This window comes from Lycium barbarum, chromosome 7 (assembly GCF_019175385.1).
Source record: "Lycium barbarum isolate Lr01 chromosome 7, ASM1917538v2, whole genome shotgun sequence".
NCBI classification, from domain to species: Eukaryota; Viridiplantae; Streptophyta; class Magnoliopsida; order Solanales; family Solanaceae; genus Lycium; species Lycium barbarum.
The window spans coordinates 3914747-3939761 of NC_083343.1; the positions used below are offsets into that span (position 1 = coordinate 3914747).

At 38.9% G+C, this 25015-nt stretch overlaps 1 protein-coding gene and 1 pseudogene across 1 annotated transcript; both read left to right on the top strand.

Moving 5' to 3' along the window:
• LOC132602773 (eukaryotic translation initiation factor-like) overlaps positions 1-25015 on the top strand; it is an 88476-nt pseudogene that overhangs the window by 46498 nt on the left and 16963 nt on the right.
• Positions 1969-19570, top strand: LOC132602941 (uncharacterized). Its single transcript, XM_060315767.1, has 3 exons — positions 1969-5243; positions 6018-6099; positions 6684-19570. Exon 3 carries the CDS (start codon positions 6687-6689, stop codon positions 7767-7769), a length of 1083 nt encoding a protein of 360 aa, XP_060171750.1. The 5' UTR covers positions 1969-5243; positions 6018-6099; positions 6684-6686; the 3' UTR covers positions 7770-19570.

Genomic DNA, 25015 nt, shown 5'->3' on the forward strand with positions numbered 1-25015 from the left:
CACGATCATTCATCAAGAGGACACCGCAGCCGAGGCTTGGAATCACCTTGTTCATCTCTTTTAGGACAACAAATCGGCTAGGGCTCTTGCTCTTGTTGAAAAATTCACCAACACCAAATTGGTGGATTTTCCGAATGTGAAAGCATACTGCACCAGGCTGAAAGTTCTTGCAGACAATCTCGCCAACGTCGGCCACAAAGTTTCCGACGAACGACTTATGCTTCGTCTTCTGCGAGGGTTATCGGAAGAATATAAAACTTTTCGAATGACGGTGCAGCACCGTACTCCTCTCCCATATTTTGACGTTGTCCGGTCGATGCTCGAACTTGAGGAAGACAGCCATGGCGAGGACGCCATTCACGACTCCGTGTAGAATGCTGCTCTCGTTTCCCACAATATTAATCCTCAGAATTTCTCCGGTAATGGGCAGCCCAATAATTCTGAAAATACCTTCAACAATCGAGGAAATTCTCACAATCGTGGAAAGAAGAACAACCGCGGTCGCAGCGGCGGCAACAGCAACAACAACCGCGGTGGCAGCGGGAATGGGCAAAGCAGCGGCGGGGGCAGTCGGAACAATGCCCATGCAAACCAGCCCGCCGCGTCGCAGCAGCAGGGGGCCACTGCCCCGTCGTGGTATTTTCCACCGTGGGCTGCTTGGGGGCCACAACCCCCAACCTACTCTTGTCTTCCAAGCGCCAACCTACTCTATCTAAGTCCAGTGCTAAAGCTGAATACAGAGGGGTTGCTAATGTTGTCTCTGAATCTTGTTGGATTCGTAATCTATTGCTTGAACTCAATTGTCCTATTCGTAAAGCAACTTTGGTCTATTGTGACAATGTGAGTGCCATTTACCTGTCTGGAAATCCGGTACAACATCAACGTACCAAGCATATTGAAATGGACATTCACTTTGTTCGTGAAAAGGTTAGACGTGGAGAGGTTCGTGTCCTACATATTCCGTCCCGTTATCAGATTGCCGACATCTTCACCAAAGGTCTTCCGCGCGTACTATTTGATGATTTTCGGGATAGTCTAACCGTTCATAAACCTCCCGCTTCGACTGCGGGGGTGTGTTAGATTATGTAAATATTTAATCAAATATATTTTGTAATCTTCTATTTTAGGATAGCGTATGTTAGAATTAATTAGTCAAATTAGTTCCTAATTTGTAGCCTACAATTATGTTGTAAATGTTGTATATTAACCTATTCAAGAGAGGAGAATAATCAAGGAAAACATTATCTTACAGTGAACACACTCGAAATGAAGATATATATTTTGCAATAGCCAATGAAGATATAACCTTCAGCATGTAAAGTGTGAACCTGGACAAAATCTACATGACATAAACACATTATCATGTGCCGAACAGAATTCTTCTTTTCATGTGCATTTAAAATGGCATCATCGCAAATGCTTTGTTACTTAAAATTCAAGAGTTATATAATTGATTCCTAGAGTATAAAAGATCAAAACTAATCCTTTTCAACTAAATTCTAAGTTCACCTTGGAAGTTGAGCTCAATGTTTTCCATATTTGTACTGAACTTACACGATGAAAACACTTACCATTTTGGAGTTCTCACTTTGTGCACCCTTCCCTCCCTGTCCTGGAAAACAGTGAAAGATGCTCTTTAAATGCGAAAAGATGAAACAGCATGTAAAGAGTGAACTTGGACAAAATCTACACGACATTAACACATTATCATGTGCCGGAAGCCAGAATAAAATCCTACCATCTCTTTATCCTGAACCTGATTCCAAGTTGAAATTTGTTCCACCAAAGAGTCGGCTTAAGCAAATCTTTGACTTTCCTTGGCATCACTATTTTTCATTACATGCAAATTGCTCAAGTAATTAATATTCCTTTACGTACTAAGTAGTTGAGATCTTCCATAAAGGAGGTTGGATGGTTTGATTTTTAGCTCTTTGTAGTTTAATCTAGACATGTTCTTTTCTCATTTTTTGACTTTTCTTTGTGAAATCAGGGGATTGGTAATCCGAATCGGATAAGTTAACTTATAAACCAAGAATTCATAATCTAGTATTACCTATCGTCTTTTCCAACTTTAGAGTTGTCCCCTGTCCCCACTTGTTTATCTTTCAAAGTCTATTTTGAAGTGCCATATGATGTTTGGGTAATTAAAAAAAAAAAGAAAAAAAAAAGAGTACATTTTGAAGGGTGATTACAGAGTCCTTAAAACTCTGTTCTCCTTTTATGAAGGATTACTAATACCAAAAAGTACGTTATATTTAAAAGATGCAAAAAGGTGTATTGTGTTGGATACACTTCTGCTTTTTGCTTGATATATATAGTGTCCTTCAGAACGTGCTCCTAGCATACTTCACTTCTCATCTCTCATATTCTTTACTACATTGTACATCATCTCTCCATATAGAATCTTCCTTAGTAGACATGATTAAAGCCAAGTCTGTACTGGTTCTCTCATTATTAGCCGCTCTCTTGTCCCAATACTACAAAACTTCAGCTTCTAATGACATTTCGCCGTCCACTTCCAAACCTTCACGCCAAAGTCCGCCACTGGGGAAAGAGGGGCAAATATGTTGCCCTAAAACTCTAGATACTAACGTCCAGATTAAAAGGAGAGCACGAATCGTTCCTGTTACTCCAAATACGGGTGCTCGCCCAACGCCAAGGAGATCATCGGCTATTGCAAAACATATATCTTCATTTCAACTGTGTTTACCTCTATTTTATCTCCTTTCACTTAGTTTCTTCTTGCTCTAAGCAGCCATGCTAGAGTAGACATATGGTGAAGGCCAACTTGCCGGACAACCAAATAAATGGAATAAACAAAAAGAGAAGGCGAAAAAAAGGCAGTTGGTTCTATCTTATTAGGACGATACAAATGAGTTACTTTGTCTGTCAGTCTTTGTTAGCTTGAATGGTTGTTCATTTATCCTCCTTTTGCTTTAGGATAAAGCGTGGCTTAATTTTCAAGGCATGGAAGGAGCTGTTGATTTTACTGTAAGTTGTAATACATGTTACAAGTCAATTAACAGCTACTCTCTTGTATGAGCAAATGACATTTAATTTGTAAGATGCTTGCCTTGCGCCTCTGCTTTTAGTCAAATATGCTAGTAAATAGTAGCTATATTGGAATTACTTATGATTTTGAAATGTATCTAATTTCAGTTTTGGCACACAGAATAAATTTCCCTTTGGCCCACGTTTTGAACTCTTTGACCGAAATGGAGCCAAAGAATTACGATTAAAAGTGAAACGAATAGGTATCAAAATTATATATTCTACATTCTATTAGATTTGCTTAATACAACTAATGGCATTTCTAGGGTAAAGAAAGGCTCATATAAAAATCATAATTGTTGAACCAACGGTACTGGCACATTGCCTTTCTCCCCTTGTACCTAGAAAAGTTGGCATGAGAAGAAAAGTCAACTGTGGGTATTAGTCTTGAGTTCTAGCCCCACTTATGAAAATAATTTTGTTGAGAATACTTTCTCTTTTAATAGGCTTATATACAGAGGCGGATCTAGAATTTGAAGGTGTCGGGTGTCATAATTTTCATCAATGTATATCTTGTTAGAAACGTGTTGGGTCCGGTCCATCTCTTTTTAGTTTATTCGATCAACTTAATAGGCCTTTTTTTATTTGCAAATATGAAAATTACATCTCAAAAATTAAGAAACGAACATAAATAACATTTTAAACAAGGAATCACACCCATTAACGACAAGGTAAAATCAAGATTTTCACCAAGAGACTTGCATCTTTTATGTATATTAAAAAATGAACTGACACAAGTAAAATAACATCTTCAACAAGGGAATTACACCAATCAAAATAAGAAAAATAATAGAAAAACTCTTCAATAGGTAATTACACCCCATAAGTAAATAATACAAGTTCTAAAAAATAAATCATAAATTTCATGTTTTTTCTAAGCAATGCTTGTGAAATTTCCATCACAATTTAAGTAGTAAAGTAATTTAAATTGAATTTAACAATTATAGAATAACACAATTTTTTATAATACACTCCCTCCGTCCATTTTATTTGTCCACTATACTAAAAATATATATCCACTTTTACTTGTAAGTTGTATAGTTTGAAAAATCAAGACATAATTTTCCATTTTATACCTATTTTACCCTTATTATTAAGTACTCCAATTCATTTTTCATTTTATTTATTACTTATTAAGAGTGTCCCAAGTCAAATATAGACAAGTAAACATGGACGTAGGGAGTAATAAGCAAAAGAAATTATAAAAAATAAAAATAAATTGAATTTTGATATCAATTCAAAATTCCCATTGAGACCCAAGTTTTTCGATTTAAATACTAACATATTTGAGATTTTTAGAAATGCTTAATTTAAGGAATTTTGAAGTTTCTATTTGTATGTTCTCGCTAGAGATCATAAACAAAATAATAGAATAGAGGAAAGACAATATAAATAATAAAAAGATAAATAGAAAATTGGGAGAGCCGAAAAAGGAATTACTTGTACCACCCCGTACCTTTAACTTAAACTTTAATCATGATCCTAGACTTAGAAAATCAGATAAAGAATGTGAGAGTTAGAATTTCTCTGTTCAGTTGTAAGATAGTGGTTTACGCCCATGAACAGTGACCGTATTTCAGTTTACGCCCATGAACAGTGATCGTAAACTGAAACCAAGAATTTCTGAACATTCTGGAATTTGACATTTTGATGTCACATGGTTAAAAACGGACCGTATTTCGATTTATGGCCCGTATTTCAAAACGTATTTGAAATTTGGGAAAACTTCCTTGATGAAAGTTGTAGAGCTTTGAAATACCTTTCCAACGGTATATTATGGGGGTCAAACGGACATCTGTGCAAAGAGTTATGGCCATTTTACTGAAGAGATGCAGTGTAGTCCGTATTTCAGTTTACGGCCCGTATTTCAAAATACGGCCAGCACTGTTCAGGACGTAAACTGCAATTTCACAGGACAGTATATATTCGTCCATATCAGTTCAACTCATTATTTTTCATTCCTTCAAACCCTAGAACGACCTCCTACTCTCCTCCATCATCAAGAACACCAAGGTAAGTCCACTCTAATTATTCCAACTCAATTCTAGTACATATCCTTGTAATCTAAACAAGAAATCATTCTTCCTAATCTAGGGTTTTTCAAGAAAACCCATCTCAAGGTTCAAGAATCAAGATTTAGGAAATCTTCTCCAAAAATTCAAGTCTTTAATTCAAGTTTTGGAGCAATTAAGGTATGTAGAACTTCCATCCACATGTGGGAATCTCTACGTTCTTCCCCATGCTCTGTTTCTTGATATTCATGAAGATCAAATCCTAGGGCATTAAACCCAACATATTGGTAGCCCGTATTTATGTATTTATGTACATGGATTTTGTATTTATATTCGTTATTGTATTCCTAATCTTCCATGAATCAAGAACATGCTTGCAAGACTTTGACAACTTATTTCACGAAACCATGTTTACAAGTTATTTCATGAAACCATGTTTACAAGCTATTTCATGGAACCATGTTACAAGTTATTTCGTGAAATCATGATTACAAGTTATTTCACGAAAATCATGGGCTTCTTAGCCAACTATATCATGTTCATGTTTTTGGGAATTGCTTAGTTAACCGAGAAGGCTCAGATAGCCTGAAACTACGTTGCCACCATAGGATAAGGGTTGTCAGCAAGGAGGCAACACCTTCATTATGCAGTTTGGATCCTTACATGCTTATTATTACTTAAATCTCATATGCCTGGCAAGGTGTGAGTGTTCTGCTGGTAGGACGCAAGTACCAGATCATGTTGTCGGTTATACTATAGTGTTCCCCACGTTACAAGAAGTTTTTACATACATGTATTTCCATTGATTTACTGTTTTCAGACTTTAATCACGTTTCATGCTCATGTTCAAGTTACATTCAGTTTCAGTTCATGTCCCATACCTACGTTGTGCCATGTTCTTCATTTCAGCAGGTTTTACATACATTCACTATGTACTAACGTCCCTTTTGCCAGGGGCCTGCACTTCACGGTGCAGATACCGGTTTTCAGGAGCATACACCTGCGCAGTAGGATCACTTCAGTTATCAACTTATTGGTGAGCCCCACTTCTCTCGGGGTTCAACATGGAGTCTGCATTAGTATTCAGTTTATGGTAGTCCAGGGCCATGTCATGGTAGTTAGTATTCAGACATGTTTTTAGAGGTTTCATAGACAGATGTTAGTTCACAGAGTCAGTGGTGCTTTCATGTTTGCAGACTATTATGTTTTCATGATATTTTATGCTATGAGATAAATTCAAGACAACATTCCGCAAATTCACATTTTCATAATTCATTTAAATTGCATCATATAGATTATATTGTTTTGATGCCCATGTTGACAAGCAAGCCATGAGGTTCGCTCGGACACATGCAAGCAAGGCCCGAGTGCCGTGTTACGCCCAGGCCATGGTTCGGGGCGTGACAAAGATTGGTATCAGAGCCTTTGTTCAAGTGTCTTTAGGGAGTCTATGAAACCGTGTCCAGTGGGGTCACTTTTATATGTGTGAGGGGCCCATACATATAAATAGTTGACCACCAAGACATTCAGGATTGTCTCACTTCTTTCATATGCTAGATCGTGCAGTTTGAGCAGTATTTTTAGGATGGCTTCCTAATTTGTGCGTGTACGTGTTTTCAGAAAATGCCTTACAAAAGAAAGTACAAGAAGAGGAACACAACCACCAGCCAAAGGGCTACCGTGGAAGTAGCTCATGAAGAGACCGTTCCGACTCAGGCAACAGCTCTAACCGCCCCTACCGTTACACCTCCTAGTGCTTCAGATGGGGATGTTAGGAGTGCTATCAACATGCTCACACAGCTGGTAGCAGCTCAGGCCCAACGTCAGGAATCTGGGTCAAGTTCAGGAGGTAATGGAGAGTCTTTTAAGACTAAGGACTTTCTTAGGATGAATCCCCCAGTCTTTACGGGGACAAAAAAAGATGAGGACCTTCAGGACTACATTGATGCTCTCCAAAAGATCTTCAGGATTATGACAGTTACAAAAATCGAAGCAGCTACTTTTGGAGTTCATCAACTACAGGGCATTGCTAACACTTGGTATGAATCTTGGGAATTATCCCGAGGTGAGGATGCACCTGATGCTACATGGGATGAATTTACAAGCGCATTTTTGGACCATTTCATGCCAATAGAAGTCAGAGAGGCTAAGGCTGAGCAATTTCTGAAGCTTAAGCAGAATGGCAGGTCAGTTCAGGACTACTATTTGGAATTTATCAGTCTGGCTAAGCATGCTCCACATATGGTACCGGATATGAGAGAAAAAGTGAGGAGGTTTGTTGGAGGACTTGATCCTCATTTGTATGATGGGGCCAACATTGTTGCACAGAATGGGGGAATGACCATCTCCAAGATAGTTGCATTCGTACAGGGTAATGAGACAAGGCTAAAGGAGGAGGAAAGCTTGCAGAAAGAGAAAGACAAGGAGTTCAATAAGAGAGTCAAGTCTACCGGACAGTTTAGCGGGAATGGTAACAGGAAATTCTTTAAGAACAGGTCAGCAGGACCTACTCCGTCCACGGCAAGTGCTTCAGTTTCCAAGTTCAGGAAAGATAACCGTCAACAGAATTTCAGGTCGTCAGGCTCTCAGTCTCATGCCAGTGTGACCCAGAGTAACTTCACCAACCCGATTTGTGCTAAGTGTGGGAAGAGGCATCCTGGGGAGTGCCGCTCTTGTTATATCCCGCATTTTTGCGTATTTGGATAATTTAAGGTAATGGCGGAAGGTCAAGAGCAAGACTATAATTTTGACCTTGATTGGCATACAAGTTGTTTATGAAAATTTTGAAGTGGGAATATTAAGAAAGGTCAAGGGCATAAAGGAAAATTCGCAATATGACTCGTGGAATTATGGAGGAAGACGAAGGGCAAATTTGGAATTTGGGAATTATTTTTCATGAACAAAAAAAAAAAAAAAAGGAGAAAAGGTTGGGCTTGGAATCAATAAGCCACTTGGGCCATCCATATGGGTGGGCTTAGGCCCAATTAAAAGCTTAATGGACAAGCTTTAAAAGATGACTAATTAATCTTTATTCTCATAATATTTCCTAGAAACTTCAAGAAGTCTCAAGAAGAGAAGAAGGAGAAAAAAATCTCCAAGGCCATTTTCGGCCAAGTTCAAGAACAAAAAAAAAAAAAAAAACTTTTTTTTTCTTTCTTCAAAAATCATTTTCTACCAAGTGGAGGGTCCTTAACAAAGTAGAGTTGTTATTGAAACAAGAAAAAACCCATAATCATACAAGTTGCCAATTTTAATCAAGTGGAGAAGTGGAGAAAAAGGTAAGGTCTAACTCTTTTCTTATATGTTATGGATGATTTTATGTGTTGTAGCATGTAAAAGTGGATGAAAATCATGGAAGAGAAAAACCATGTTGTGGCCGTGAGGTGTGATATATGTGTGTGTGTGGAAATCATGTTTTAATTATTTTATTTAGTGGATAGTTGTGGTTATAAAGAATACTATGTTAATAATGGAAGTTGGATGATTCTAGTGAAGTTGTAGCCATGTGTGTATGATGTTGGCCGTGAGTTGTATATCACATGTATAGTCGTGTATATTTGGTGAATTATGAAGGAATGGTGGGCAAGTTTTGATTAGTATGTTGGTTGTTGTGTTGTGGATTCCATATTGCTAATAAAAAGCTTAATGATCTTAGAGAAATTATGGTAGTTGGAGACTTGTGGTTGAAGTTTATGTAAATTGAATATTATGTTCTTCCATGTATGGAAGATAATGATATTAGTATGGTGTTGTTGGAATATATATTATAAGGTTGTTATTGCTTTTATTGGAGTTGGAAGGTTTTGAAAGAAGTAGTAAATTGATTAAGTTGTTATAATGTATCTTGGATTGAATATGGAAATTGTTAGTGTGGTTGTTGAAATTATGTTGATAGTTTGGCCGGGTTGAATTCCCGGGATTGTTGTTGATTGGAATTGGCCAAGTTGAACTTGGTGGGATGGAGTATTTACAGGGGAAGTGCTGCCGAAATTTCGGTAGCCAAGTAATATCTTAAGATTCCAATTCTAAATGCTCTAACCAAAGTTTGGTAAATGTGACCAATTTGTAGATTTCGGCGGATTTGCAACTTGAATTTGGAATAGCATAAGGAGCGGAAAGAGGTATGTAAGGCTTCACCCTTCCTTCTATGGCATGTCTTAGGCATACTAGGTTGGATACGAGCCTCGGGGACAACTCCATTCCCCGGAATCCGCACCTAAAGTTTCCCCTTTTTCATTCAGTAGAATTGAATTAGAAATTGTGTAAAATGTTGGAAAACCTTCCTAAACATCTAGAACTTGCATAAATATGACCCGACTACCTCAAGACCCCCACAAGTGACGTCATGAAATATAATGTGCGTAAATTTGGTACGCCACCTCATTTGACCCGAGGTGGGCCCATTGTTCCCGGATATGCCCTATTGCTCCGTTTGACTTATTTTGGAGGAGAATCCAAAGGAAACTTTTGATCCTTGTTCCGATTATCAAACGATAAGTACTGCACGATTCTAATGGAAATATGTATATGACGACCATGATAACGATGATGCTAAGGAAGAGAATACGTCTATGATAAGTATGACAAGAATGATTCTATGACTAAGAGTCTTAAGCTAAGGACCCAATATGAATATGAATATGAATATGAAAGTATCAAACTAGTTCTTGATTTTAATTCTATTCCTTAGGTATGATACCATCCTCTAAAGGTTCCGAAGCAGATGAATTGATTTCTATGACATCCATGATTTCATTCTATGTTTCTTTTAACACTATTCTCCATTGGTAGTCTCGCCTTAAAATACTCGTTCCTTCAAGGTGAGACAAAGCAATCACGATTGTTCCATAACGTAATCGGAGGTCACCGACCTTACGTCAATCCGATGGCTATATGATTTTCTTTGGGCCCTCCTGCATACTTATATGACATATGTATATGCGATATGAATGTGTACATGGGGTGGGGGAAAGGATACATGGGGAATGGGAAGGGAAACATGTTTCATTGCCACCTGGTCAGCTGGCTTATCATCCTGGACGCGGGATGCCCGGACGCGGGATATATGGGCGAGCCGATGTATTTCGGTGCTATGTGGGCGAGCCGACATTGTTCGGTGCTATGATATTACATGATATACTATGATATGCTATGACATGATACGATGTGAAATAAGCTCTATTTTCTATGAATATGAAAAAGAAATGTTTCCAAAAGACGGACAGGCATGCATGGTATCCGGCCTGAAAAAAAAACATTCCGATGTACAGGTTACTTTCTCGTCTCATTATTTGTCCTATGACCCTATGATATTGATAATCATACTCTATGTTTCTGTTGTATTATCTTCCATGCTTTACATACTCGGTACACTATTTGTACTGACGTCCCTTCTTGTGGACGCTGCGTTTCATGCCGCGCAGGTCAGCAGGTAGACGGACCTGATTCCTAGGAGTTCTATCAGCAGTAAGTGGCAGCGCTCCAGTTGTCCCGGAGCCTCAGTCCCTTGGTACTATTTTGTGTATATATTCGGGCACGGCAGTACTCGGCCCTTCATATGTATATGTGTACTATGTTTAGAGGCTCGTAGATAGATATGTACAGTTAGATGTTTTGTACTTTTAATGGTCCTCGTTGTTGTATAAAGTGCTAACCGAGTTTGTTAGCCTATGTTTATAACATGCTACTAGTGTTAATGGTAAGTAAAACAAAAAAAAATATGGTGCAGTTCATACGACCCACTTAGTAATAAGAATATGATATGAGATAGGGGTGCTCGGTACAAGTATCGGGTACCCGTCGCGGCCCTAGTTGGGTCGTGACAGCTCTGGATCGAATATTTGCTATGGGTGTGGCCAGCCGGGCCATATTCAACGCAATTGCCCTTCAATCAGACAGGGCACAGGAGGTAATCGGACTCAGTCAGTAAATTCATCAATTCCTCATAATAACCAGACTCAGGCAGGACGTGTACCAGCTAGATCCGGTAACACAAGCGGTGGCCCAAATCGTTTGTATGCTTTGACCGAGCGCCAGGATATCGATGCCCGTACTGATGTTGTCACAGGTATACTCACCGTTTTCAGTTTCGATGTTTACGCTCTCATGGACCCTGGATCCACCCTATCCTATGTCACCCCTTATGTTGCTAGGAAATTTGGTATTGAACCTGAAAAGCTAAAAGAACCTTTTGAAGTGTCAACTCCAGTTGGTGAGTCAGTCATAGACCGACATGTCTATAAGGGCTGTCCAGTCAGAGTCTATCACCATGTTGTTCCAGCTGACCTATGTGAGTTAGAAATGGTAGATTTTGATGTAATCATGGGCATGGACTGGTTATATTCATGTTATGCGTCAGTTGACTGTAGAACCAAAACTGTAAATTTCAAGTTTCCTAATGAGCCAGTCTTAGAGTGGAAGGGTAATTCAGTGAGTCCTAAGGGCAGGTTTATTTCTTACCTCAAGGCAAGAAAAATGATGTCTAAGGGCTATATCTATCATCTCGTTCGGGTTAGGGATTCAGCTTCCCAGACCCCAACTCTTCAGACAGTCTCTGTTGTTAATGAGTTTCCAGAAGTCTTTCCCGAAGATCTCCCAGGAGTCCCTCCTGACAGGGAGATTGAATTTGGAATTGATCTACTTCCCGATACTCAGCCAATATCTATTCCGCCATACAGAATGGCTCCAGCTGAGTTAAAATAGTTAAAATCCAGTTGAAAGATCTTCTTGATAAGGGGTTTATTAGGCCCAGTGTTTCGCCTTGGGGTGCGCCAGTCTTATTTGTCCGAAAGAAGGATGGTTCCTTACGTATGTGTACAGACTACCGTCAGCTGAACAAGGTCACCATTAAGAACAGGTACCCTATTCCTAGAATAGATGACTTATTTGAACAACTACAGGGTGCCCAATGTTATTCCAAGAATGGCCTCAGATCAGGCTATCATCAGTTGAAGGTTAAGGAAGTTGATATTCCGAAGACAGCTTTCAGAACCCGTTATGGCCATTTTGAATTTCTTGTTATGTCATTTGGGTTGACAAATGCGCCAGCTTCTTTCATGGATCTTATGAACAGGGTCTTCAAGCCTTATCTCGACTTATTCGTCATTGTCTTCATTGATGATATTTTGGTGTATTCCCGTAATGAGGCCGATCATGCAGAACATCTCAGAATAGTGTTGCAGACTCTTAAAGATCACGAGCCTTTTGCAAAATTCTCAAAGTGTGAGTTTTGGCTTAAATCAGTGGCATTCTTAGGCCATGTGATCTCAGGTGAAGGTGTTAAAGTTGATTCTCAGAAAATTGATGCCGTAAGGAGTTGGCCCAGACCCACCTCAGTTTCTGATATAAGAAGTTTCTTGGGTCTGGCAGGCTATTATCGACGCTTCGTAGAAGGATTTTATTCTATCTCTGCTCCATTGACTAAGTTGACTCAGAAGAAAGTTAAGTTCCAATGGTCAGATGCTTGTGAGCGAAGCTTTGAAGAGTTGAAGAAGAGATTGACTTCTGATCCAGTTTTGATGCTGCCAGAGGGAACTGAAGGGTTCGTGGTTTATTGTGATGCTTCAGGAGTTGGTCTCGGATGTGTCTTGATGCAGCATGGTAAGGTTGTAGCTTATGCATCTCATCAGCTCAAGGTTCACGAAAAGAATTATCCGACTCATGACCTAGAGTTGGCAGCTGTAGTTTTTGCACTTAAGATATGGCGTCATTATTTGTATGGAGCGCATGTTGATATTTTCACAGATCATAAAAGCCTGCAGTATATCTTCAAGCAAAGGGAGCTGAATCTTAGGCAAAAGAGATGGCTAGAATTGCTTAAGGATTACGATGTGGATATTCTTTATCATCTGGGGAAAGCGAATGTTGTAGCTGATACTCTTAGTCGACGTGCTATGGGAAGTTTATCCCTCGTGGACGTGGATAAGAGAGTTATGACAAAGGAAGTTCACCGTTTGGCCAATCTTGGAGTTCGACTTTTGAACTCCGAGGATGGTAGTGTGGTTGTTCAGAATAGGGCTCTTTCCTCTTTAGTCATGGAAGTCAAGGAGAAACAGTTTAATGATCCCTACTTGTTGTAGCTGAAAGAGGGGATTCACAAGCATAAGACGACGGCTTTCGAACAAGGGGGAGATGATGGTACCTTGAGGTACCGAGGTAGATTGTGTGTTCCAAATGTAGATGGGCTCAGAGAGCGAATCATGTCAGAAGCTCACAATTCCAGGTATTCCATTCACCCAAGTTCCACTAAGATGTATCATGATCTTAAGGAGATTTACTGGTGGAACGATATGAAGAAGAATGTGGCAGATTTTGTAGCTAAGTGCCCGAATTGTCAGCAAGTGAAAGCCGAACACCAGAGGCCTGGTGGCTTGGCTCAGAATATTGATATTCCTGTCTGGAAATGGGAAATGATCAATATGGATTTTGTATCAGGTCTACCTCGCTCAGCCAGGAGACATGACTCTATTTGGGTGATTGTTGACAGGCTTACTAAGTCGGCGCACTTTTTGCCAGTCAAGACCACAGATTCAGCAGAAGATTATGCCAAGCTGTATGTTAATGAGATTGTCAGATTGCAGGGGACACTAGTGTCCATTATTTCAGATCGTGGTGCTTAGTTTACAGCGAACTTCTGGAAATCCTTTAAAAAAGGATTGGGTACCAAGGTGAACCTTAGCACAGCTTTTCATCCGCAGACAGATGGCCAAGCAGAGCATACTATTCAGACTCTAGAGGACATGTTGAGAGCATGCGTCTTGGACTTCAAAGGTAATTGGGATGATCACTTGCCTCTTATCGAGTTTTCCTATAATTACAGTTACCATGCTAGCATTTGAATGGCACCGTTTGAAGTTCTGTATGGGCGAAGGTGTAGATCACCAATTGGTTGGTTCGAAGTTGGTGAAGCAGAGTTGTTAGGACCAGATTTGGTTTATCAGGCTATGGAGAAAGTCAAGTTAATACAGGAGCGTTTGAAAACGGCTCAGAGTCGCCAGAAGTCTTATACAGATGTGAGACGAAGGGATTTAGAATTTTCAGTTGATGATTGGGTGTTCCTTAAAGTCTCACCTATGAAGGGTGTCATGAGATTTGGCAAGAAAGGGAAACTCAGTCCCAGATATATTGGACCTTACAGAATTCTACGAAAGGTTGGTCTAGTAGCTTATGAACTGGAGTTGCCATAAGATTTGGCTGCTGTACATCCCGTGTTTCATGTGTCCATGTTGAGGAAGTGTGTAGGAGACCCGTTGTTGACACCCAATTTTGTCCCGCATCTCCTCCGAAATACCTATTTATACTTCTGGTATTTCGAGAAATTAAAAATATGCATTTTAAGTTTTACTATAATTATTAGTCTTTTATTAACACCCACATTTTATTTATTCTTCTGCAGTTTATTATTATCATTATTATTATTATTGTTATTATTATTATTATTATTATTCTTAAATTATCATTTTTTGTCGTTAATTATTATTTCTTGTTATTTCCATTATCATTATCATTATCATTATTATTATTATTATTGTTATTTAGCAGTATTACTACCGCTATTTATTTGCTACTATTATTTAGTATTATTGAAACTTGCATTTCTCGACGTTCTACCAACTTCCGCATACACATCGCATTTATTTCGCACATTTAAATGATAGCGTTTTTATTGCGCGGTCATTGCAACATGATATAACTTTATTATCCGGGTCTTTTACAATTACACATTTTTCGTACCAGGTGATATTCTGGCACCCTTAGTACATCGTTAATCAAAATGTGTCTCTTATTCAAATTTAGAAGCCAAACTATTTCTTGCACTCAGTCCGTATTTTGACTTACCGGACCCCAAATCAAAGTTCGATTAATTCCTAATACTTTTGGACTACACCATATTTTTATCTCAATTTTTTAGATCAGTCCATGTTTAATTTACTAGTCCATTCTTTTAAACACCCAGTCTAAAATTTGACCCGGTTCACAAATGGACCGGGTCCAATTCATTTTCAGCAAAATAAGGGAAACCCTTTTAGGGTTTCCCCTTCATTTTCCCCTCATTCCTCCTCCGCCGCTCACCCTTTCCTCTTCTTCTTTCTGTCTCCTCATCTCTCTTTCTTCCTTTTCCCCCTTTCCTCCACCTCATCTCCCTCGTCTCACTCACCACTACTGCCGCTCCTCTTCCCATTTCCCCACACACGCTCCCCTCCACTCACCCGACATCACTCCTCTCTTTCCTCTTCCTCTCTCTCTCCTCACTCTATAAAGGAAAGGATTACTCAGTGTTGAAGGGGACCGAAAAAAAAAGTATCTTCCACACATGATTTTTACTTTTCCCGGTGAACTATAGCCGGGGATTACTCAACGTTTTTTCAGAGAAATTTTTGGGAAATCAGTAGCTTACATTAAATTTTCATACCATTTGACAAATCCTTATCTGTTCTTAAACATTTTCTCACACGAGAAAACTTTCGGGTCCTAGTATCGTTCTGTTTTCGAGGGTAGATCGAAGATCGAAGCCCCACTTCGCTGCACTCGAAAAAGGTGAATAACTCCCTTTCAGTTGTTTTAGTTTCAGTCTAGTAATTTGACGAGTGTTTGTGTGTCCATACATGTTCGTTGTCGCAGTTGGTTTATTTTCAGTTCAGTAGCATGGTAGTCTTATGTGTGTTCTTATTTAGTTAGTTTAGTTTTGGTTTAGTAGTTAGGATATTTAGAGGTACATGTTTTATTCGGGTTTAATTTCCAGTTTAGTAGCTTAATAGATTGGTGTTCTTTCTTTATTTGTTTAAAGAATATTTATGACTTGTAGAAATATGTTTTGTATGTAACATGTTGTCAGCATTTTATAAGGAAACTGCTTCACCAATAATGTATAATATACGCTATTTTGCTGAACACGTTGGAGTGTAATAAAAGAGACCATGTCCTTTAGGATTCTCAAACGATGCGTTATTTGAACAAAAGTAATTTTCCCCCTCCTCCCTTGCTGTTCAGCCCTATTTGGATGTAGTGTTTTGCATTTCCTGCATGTTTCCAGTTTTGTACTATCTGGGCAGTTTCAATTATTTTTAGTTTTGTTTGCTACTTGTTTAAAGCTCAACATGGTTTGGTTGACTTGATTTGATTTTATGAGCATCTTAGTATTACGCAGTTTTGGTATGCGAATTGAGAAATACGAATCATGTACGACTTTTAGTATTCTCTTCCATCTGTCCATTAGAGTCTAGTTATCAGTTTGGGGCTAACTATTTCATTATAAGTGAATCAGGTTACTAGTTTAGTAATTTTCCTCTTCTTTCCATTTTTTTCAATTCTACATTTCTATACTTGCTTTAGCATGTTTAACATTGGGATTCCTGTTTGTTTGGATTCAATTGTAGTTAGCAAAGCTGTTGTCATGGTTGTTTATGCAATTACTAGTGTTGCTTAATTATTTGACCTTAGAAACCTTGATCTGCACTTTGGAATAACAGAGGTCATGGATCAGTAGGACCAAAGTTAAGTAGGTCCGAAGTTAACTGATTGCCTGTTTGATTGATCATTGAGAAAAGAAAAAAAATATGCTTTGTTGAGTTATAATGTATCCTTGTTTCTCTTTAAGGATGTGGGAAACCATGTTGGTAGAGCTCACTGTATGGTTAACTTTAGCACTGTCCCCTCCCATCTTAAATTCAACTTGTGTTTCAAATTCATTCCAGGCAATGGATAGGTTCGATCATTAGTTTAGTAATTTTCCTTTTGGTTTAACGTTCTATGGAGTTCTTCCCATTTTCAAGTTTATGTGGCTTAGATTTGGTTTCAGTCCAGTCTGAAATAAGAAATGTTAGTCTCTCTAATTCGTTAAATGCTTAAACTAGGAGTAGAGAACTGCATTTCCTAGCGTGTTGGTGCAGAATCAGTTCAAAAATAGAAGGCAATTGTTAACTTGTACTCAGATTTCAAAATAATAGCTTTGGTCTTCTCTAGATTTCCCCCTTTTTCAAGTCAATAACCCCTTTTGTAGATCTGCTTTTAGTTTCTAAAATTAGTTCTTTCTCATGCATGTTAAATGTTTTAAAACTAAAAGCTATTTTAGAATGGTTACTAAAAAGTGTTATTTCTGTTCTCAAAAGAAATGGCTATGTTGAACCAGAGATGTTCAGTTTTGACCTTAACGAGATTTTACTTCAAATCTCACTCCCAACCCCCCCTTTTTTTTTTTTTGAAATCTGAGCTTTGAATCTTTCACGTATTTGTCTTCAAACTCAATAAAGTATTTTCAAATAGTTTCCGTTCTATCTAACATTGTTTCTTCACATTTCATGGGTAGTTCATGATTTTCCCATAATGAATTTGCTACAAGAAACTTATTATCGTTGATTGCTACATGGATTGAGTGGTATACATGTATGAAGTATTGTTGATTGTAGTCCAGCCTATTTACTTAATTGTATGGTACAAAATATGCGAGATATGTCATTTTGTTTGAGTTGATTACCTCTCACGATTTAAGGATCTTTCAATAGCTACAACATTGATTTATGGTATGGCTTAAGCCATCGTTACTAATCCTTTTCTTTTCTTTTTCTATTGCATGACACACCGGAGTCGAAGAGTCTTACTTTAAGACTCGGCGTCACCCCGCAAAGGCTGGAACGTGTATTTACTCATTCATTCAGCTCTCGTTCTCTCATCTCCATCCAAACAGAAAATAAAGAGGGGTTAGCCAAACGGCGGATCACTGAAAACTTTACTCTCTTATGGTAGCCAAATGTGGCTTTAGTCATCTTATTTTCAATTTTTTTTATGCTTGTTATGTGTTTGGTGTGACTGATATTTTATCTAGCTGTGTGATTGTGATAAATATTTAAGTGCTTATTATTAACCGAGCCTATTTTATATTAGGATATCTTAATTAACAAATGTAGTTCTTAAACTAAATAAGTTTAATTGTTCCTCATAAGTTTGGCATTTTAGAAAGAAAGATACACTTCTAAAGCATCATAAAATTTTACACACTACCGTTAGTTTGTTTCGAGAAATAATAATAAAAAAAAAACGAACTGGTTTTCATAGGTAACTGTTTCACTTTAGTTCCTTTCCCACACTTGAAATACATATTTGTTTGAAACAACCTTTGTACAATATACATACATTAAACTAATAGAACCTTTAAAATTTATTTAACAATAATGTTACAAATACTCTTTTTAATTTGTGAGTCGGCACAATTCACTTTTCTTCAAATACATATAAACATTACATGTTCTGCTTCTTTTAGTTTATTTTTTTAACTAAACTCTTTTATACAACTATTATTTTCTACAAGTTTTACTTTAAATAATTTTAGCAATACTTACAAGGTATTTTCTTAAATATTTACATCTACATTTTAGCCTTAATTAAATAACATAAGTCCGGTCGGTTAATCATTGTTAATGGGTCTTAAAGGATGCCTAATACCTTCCCTTTAGACTAATTGAACCCTTACCTAGAATCATTTGGTTTCGCAGACTTTTAAAACAGAGTTAACTTTAAAATAATTTTAATAACCTTTAGGTGTCCTAATTCACCATAAATAATTAGGTGGCGACTCCTTAATAAAACAACAAAAAACAGGAATCACCAATATGTCGTACCTCTAATTTAACCTCCGGGGTTAAAAATGGGGTGTGACAGCTTGGCGACTCTGCTGGGGAATCACTTAGGTTCTAACCATAACGGACTTAGTTTAAATAGGCTTTGTGTGCTTATTTGAAATTACTTTTTCATTTGTTAACTGTTTTTACATGGTATTAATTGTTTGCTTGATATAAACTGTTTGTTTGATATAAACTGTTTATGTGTTACTGCTTTGATAAAACTGTCATTCCGTTCATATTTCCTCCACTTCTGGAAAACTCACACATATTCACACACTTAAAACGGTTTCGCGGTTCGCGCCCGTTCACTATCAAATTACCTTTTAGTTGGATCGATCTTGTGGATTTAGTCGATCGGCGGTGCAGTCGACGGCCACAGACTTTCCACTCCCAAGTTGTCCGCTTGGGGGAACCTTGTGTCATAGGAAAACAACTCTTAGTCAGCCTAAGATAGAGCTAAACCAACACCCTTTATTAAGAACATACATTTCATATCCTAGGAGATTTAATACCCTTGGTGTATTAAATCCATTAGATGACTTTACCCAAACGTCCAAGCGGGTTCACGACCCCGAGTGACACCAATCATACTCTATGTGCATGTTTGAAGGATAATCGTGCCTAAATATTGACTATTTGCTCTAATTAATTAAACTTTAGGAAGGAGGGGATGACTAACGTTTCTATGACAGGTATGGATTTGCATTGGAGTACAGCAAATGACGAAGATCAAGGACATAAAAAACGGAGCTAGAAGTTAGACATAGGAAATTGTATTTACTTTACTTAGATTAGGAAACACTTCATGTTGTATTCATTTGATATGTAATAAATGTTACACAATTTTTTGTACTTTATTTTGGGGAAATAGAATCTGTTTAATTAATCAAAGCAACAGGATGACATATTATGGCACACTTACCCTTCAAACAACGTTAGGCCCACCTCTGGCGCAAAGAGGTCAAATGCATATTAGGACGCGTTATTATCTTTTAATATAATCGTTTACATCTGTTTGACAATTTGTTTGACTCTATTTGACGAATTATTTGCTACATGCCTTACTCGACTTTGCGTGACCATGACTTTACCTAGATATGTCCATGAAATTAACATCGTTTATACTGTATGTCTATTTTATCTTATTCCCAAACAGAGAGTTGATTCGTGTTGACACTCGATGGCCGACCATCCTTACATCACGAGGTCAAAGACGTCATCGTTACCTGAACGTAGTTGGGTTGTCCAAGGAAATGAAATTACTATGTCTGATCCGGCAGCATCTATTCCAATTGGTGTAGAAAACATCGTGACCTCTAGCGATCCGCCCGAGACTTCCGAACACGGAACTACTATTCAACGGGATGAATATATCGCCCGCCTGACTCAAGAAATTGAGAATCTACGTGGAGAACTAAATCAGGTTAGGGACTTGACCAATTTATCCATCACACTCCAAAATTCACCTCCTGAACCTAGCAATACTGCATCAGAACCACCTCGTTTCCCATCACTCGAATCCCCAGTTCCCGAACATTTTCCTCCCCAAAACAATGCACCTACCAACAACAACTTACCTCCGATCACCCCCGCAAATCCACCAAATCCATCATCCGCCTATACTCCCCCGCAAAATCAACCACCCACTTACACTAACTATACTCCTCCACAAAATCAACCACCCACCTACACTACCTACACTACTCTTAATCCACCACTCGTCAACCCACCAAATCAACCGCTAGTTCACACTCCCTATATTCCGTTACCCACCAACACTAATCCACTACACACAACCACTCCTCTAAACCCACCAAATCAACCATCTATAAACACCAATTATAACACACCACCTCTTGTCCAAAACACCCCCGTCGTCCAAACTTATCCAACCCAGCATATGCACGGGGCACACTTGGTCACCCCAAATGCACAATATGTTCCTCCGGTATATGCCACAGAAACACAAGCCTTTACCAACCCAGTAACGGTCAGGTTCCAACCCGAGGTAGATCAGTACGAAGAAATGGAAAAGGATGCAAAGGCAGGGGCAGATAACATATTGCTAAAAGAGATCCACAGTCTCAAAGAAGCAATGAGAAACCTTCAAGTCGCTAGGGGAACTAAGAGTGTGGAGTACGAAGATCTTTGTGTTCAACCTGACGTCGATTTACCCGTAGGCTACAAACCGCCGAAATTTGATACATTCAATGGAACAGGCGACCCTCATACACACTTAAGGGCTTATTGTGACAAACTGGTTGGAGTGGGCAGAGACCAGAGCATAAGGATGAAGCTCTTCATAAGAAGCTTATCTGGCGAAGCACTTACTTGGTATACACAACAGGATGTCCGTAAATGGCGTGGTTGGAGTGACATGGCGCAAGACTTTATGGACAGGTTTAGTTTTAACACCGATATCACACCAGATAGAGTTTACATGACTAAGTTAACCAGGAAGTCAACTGAGACGTTCCGCGAATATGCGCTACGTTGGAGGTCAGAAGCGGCCAGGGTTCAACCTCCGATGAATGATAGGGAAATGACTGCTACCTTCATTGAATGCCAGGCTGGCATATTTTACGAGAAAATGATAGGTATGATGGGACAAAAATTCACAGAAGTTGTTCGAATGGGAGAAGCCTTGGAAGAAGGAATCAAATCGGGGAAAATTCAGGATCTTATTGCTTTACAAGCAATGAACAAAGCTATACAATCTGGTTCTATCAACGGGATTAAAAAGAAGAAGGAAGATGTCACTGCAGTCATGAACGCTCAAGGACATGAGCCGAGCCAAGCCATTCCATACTTTAACCACCCACAACAAACTTTCTACCCTTACCACTACCCTGAATCCTACCAAGCTCCACTACCTCCTTACCCCGTTTACAACACCCAAGCAAACTACTACCAACCCCGAGCGCCTCCGCATCAAAACCCACGCCCGTATCAACCCAACCAAGCTCCAACTTACCAAAATCGACCACATACTATACCTAGAGCCCGTCCAAACCCTGACACCAAAAACACCCGCAATTACACTCAGATCGCTGAACCCTTGGCTCAATTGTTCGAAAGAATGAAAGCAGCAGGCATAATACAACCGATTGAAGGAAAAATTCCCGAGCCTATCCCAAAATGGTTTGATGGTTCCAAAAGCTGCGCATACCACTCTGGAGTTGTTGGGCACGCCACTGAAGATTGCTATGGGCTTAAAAACAAAATCGAAGCCCTGATTAAGGAAGGAGTAATTCAGCTCGCTGAAGCTAAGCCCAATGTGGTCAACAATCCTTTGCCTGCTCACGGAAATACCAAGATTTAGAGGAGTCCAGTGCGGAAAGAGTCAGATCAACAACTTTGTCGCTCTCGTGGGAACAATCCAATACAACTACTCGCAACACCAAGGCACTGACAATATGGGGCGCCGAACCAGGAAAGACTCTGAAGAATTGGACTTGTACTCCGTCCTCGATCCGTCGGGAGCCTTGGTAGCATGAACATGTAGTGAACTTGTTTTCTTTTATTGATGCTTGAACCGTACTCAAAATTTTGTTTGTTTTGCTTCACCTTGTGGAAGCTTGAATTGCAAAACTATGAATGCATTTCTGATTTTTCTTAATCATCTATTTTCTACTTTATTTATCAAAACTGTCAACTCTACGATTGTGACATGAAATGTACGAATAGACAACACACATTCCGAGAGAGTAACAAAGAAACTAGGGGGACAAGACAAGATTCCACTCACAAGAATTGAAATAGCCGATAGGTGATAACATAAGCCTAAAAGCTAGCAATTCAAGAAGAAATCAAAGTACGACATTAGGTTAGACAACCTAGTTTGCAACCTTTCCTTTAGGTGCGAACTACGCTTGACCTGATTCCTTGGTGGATACGTAGGCAGCCCACATAGGGACTCGGTCATACTAGGTTAGAATTTTTGCCATTTGCATGCTTACGAACTACATTCTGACCTGATTCTCATGGTGAGATACGTAGGCAGCCCACATAGGGTTCGGTTGCGCTATAACAGAAAAATCAAAATACTTACACAAAGAAAACCACACAGGGCCTGATTCCCTCGGCGGGATTCGTACACTATCAACATACAGATCCGTCGCACCTAGATAAAAATCCAACAAACCTTTTACCGCTTATATAACAGAACTACGCCGACTTGATTCCCTTGGAGGGATACCTAGGCAATCCATATCGGGTTCGGTCCCTTTATTAGAAAACTCAGACCACTTTATGTATTTTACGAACTACGTTCTGACCTGATTCCTTGGCGGATACGTAGGCAACCTATATAAGGTTCGGTCACACCACAACATAAATTTAGCACACCCTTCGGAACCCAAAACTGGGGCATATTTTGGAAAAGATATAGACGAAAGAACGGTTGGACATCGACAAGATTAAGGCTGTCAGACAGGAAGTATTATAGACCAATTACTTTAGAAGCGTCACAATCTGAAGTTGACAGAATATTTTACAACTTACATAGGTATACGTTTACATATATATCTTTCTTTACATACATACATTTACATATACATATTTCACAACCTATATACATATAGTCACATTTCCTTATACATATACCTACATATCTACCTTTCAAATCAAATACTTTCTTGCAATTGTTTCACCACTGTTCACCTACCGAGGCTTGAACGGAGATCACAAGATCCAAACAAACAAGACGAATGGAGCGCCAACCACGTCAAGCTTCGAGTCAACACGAATCAACTCCCCCCTCCCAAACTAAGAATATTTCTTTGAGTGCAGGAATTAAAAGACCGCGGGATCAACATCCAAGTCTATCATTCACGATCGAAAAGCATCCTCTGGCTCATTATGGCCTCGCCTCAAAAGCCAAACGGCTTTATTCCTAACTGTATCTTTAATTTTATTTTATCACAACAACTTTATGATTTCATTAACAAATATACCTGTTTTGTAGGTTAAAGGCGAATCAAATTAGGATCACGCGTCATTAATTCAGCCTATCACAATACCGTCAACATCATCAGCCAAACGGCTATGCTACCACTTTACTCCATACATTATCAATTATTTTATCATTCACTTTACCTACTTTAACCACTTTACCCTGAACTTTACAGGAATCAACATTAAATCTCCGAAGACAACCGGAGGCACCAGTTGGCTATTCAGCCTCTTCCGCATTAGCCAAACGGCTACACTCTTACTTTACCCCCTACTTTATCCATTACTTTATCATTTACTTTACCAACTTTAACGACTTTATCCTGGACTTTACAGGGATTATCATTAAGTCTCCAAAGACAACCGGGGGCATCATCTGGCTATACAGCCTCATATGCATAAGGATCACCATTAAGTCTCCGAAGACAACCCGGGGCATCATTCGGCTATACAGCCTCATATGCATAAGCCAGACGGCTACACTATGACTTTACTCTCTACTTTATCATTCACTTTACCAACTTCAACGACTTTACCCTGAACTTTACAGGAATTATCATTGGAGCCTCCGAAGACAACCGGAGACATCATCCACTTTACAACTTTATCCTGGACTTTACGGGAATCATCATCAAATCTCTGAAGACAACCAGAGACATCGCATGGCCACACGGCCTCATACGCATAAGCCAGACGGCTACACTTTGACTTTACTCTCTACTTTATCATTTACTTTACCAACTTTAACAATTTTACCCTGAACTTTACAGGAATTATCATTGAGCCTCCGAAGACAACCGGAGACATCGTTTGGCTATACAGCCTCATCAGCATATCATTGAGTCCCGACAACAACCGGAGACATCGCATGGCTACACGGCCTCACCTGCATAAAGCCAAACGGCTATACACTTATTTTACTCCTTACTTCATCTCTTTATTTCATCATCTACTTTACCTACTTTAACGAGTTTACCTTAAATTTCACAGATATCATTTATCATCGAGTCCCGGAAGACAGTCGGAGGCCTTATTACTATCATTAAAACCTTCAAATGCAACTAGAGATATTATCACATCCTCAACATACGCATCACGCATTCATTCAAGTCCATGAAGACAACCAGAGACAACATTGGCCACACGGCTTCATTTTCATTCCCACACTCATATTTATTATCATTTTACACTCTTTATAATTTTACACTCTCAACGTTATTACTAATTTTGACATGAATTTCAGTTTTGGCAGAAAATACAACCTGCAGGGACGCAACACAACGTGGAACTTTATCTTACGCAGTGAACTGGGAAAAATTTGCTGAAGAGGAATACCAAACTCACAAGCAAAGGTCACGGATCTACTCTCGAACTCGATTCCGC

Coding starts and splice junctions, on each gene's coding strand:
- LOC132602941 (XM_060315767.1), top strand. CDS start 6,687: ATGCCTTACAAAAGAAAGTACAAGAAGAGGAACACAACCACCAGCCAA.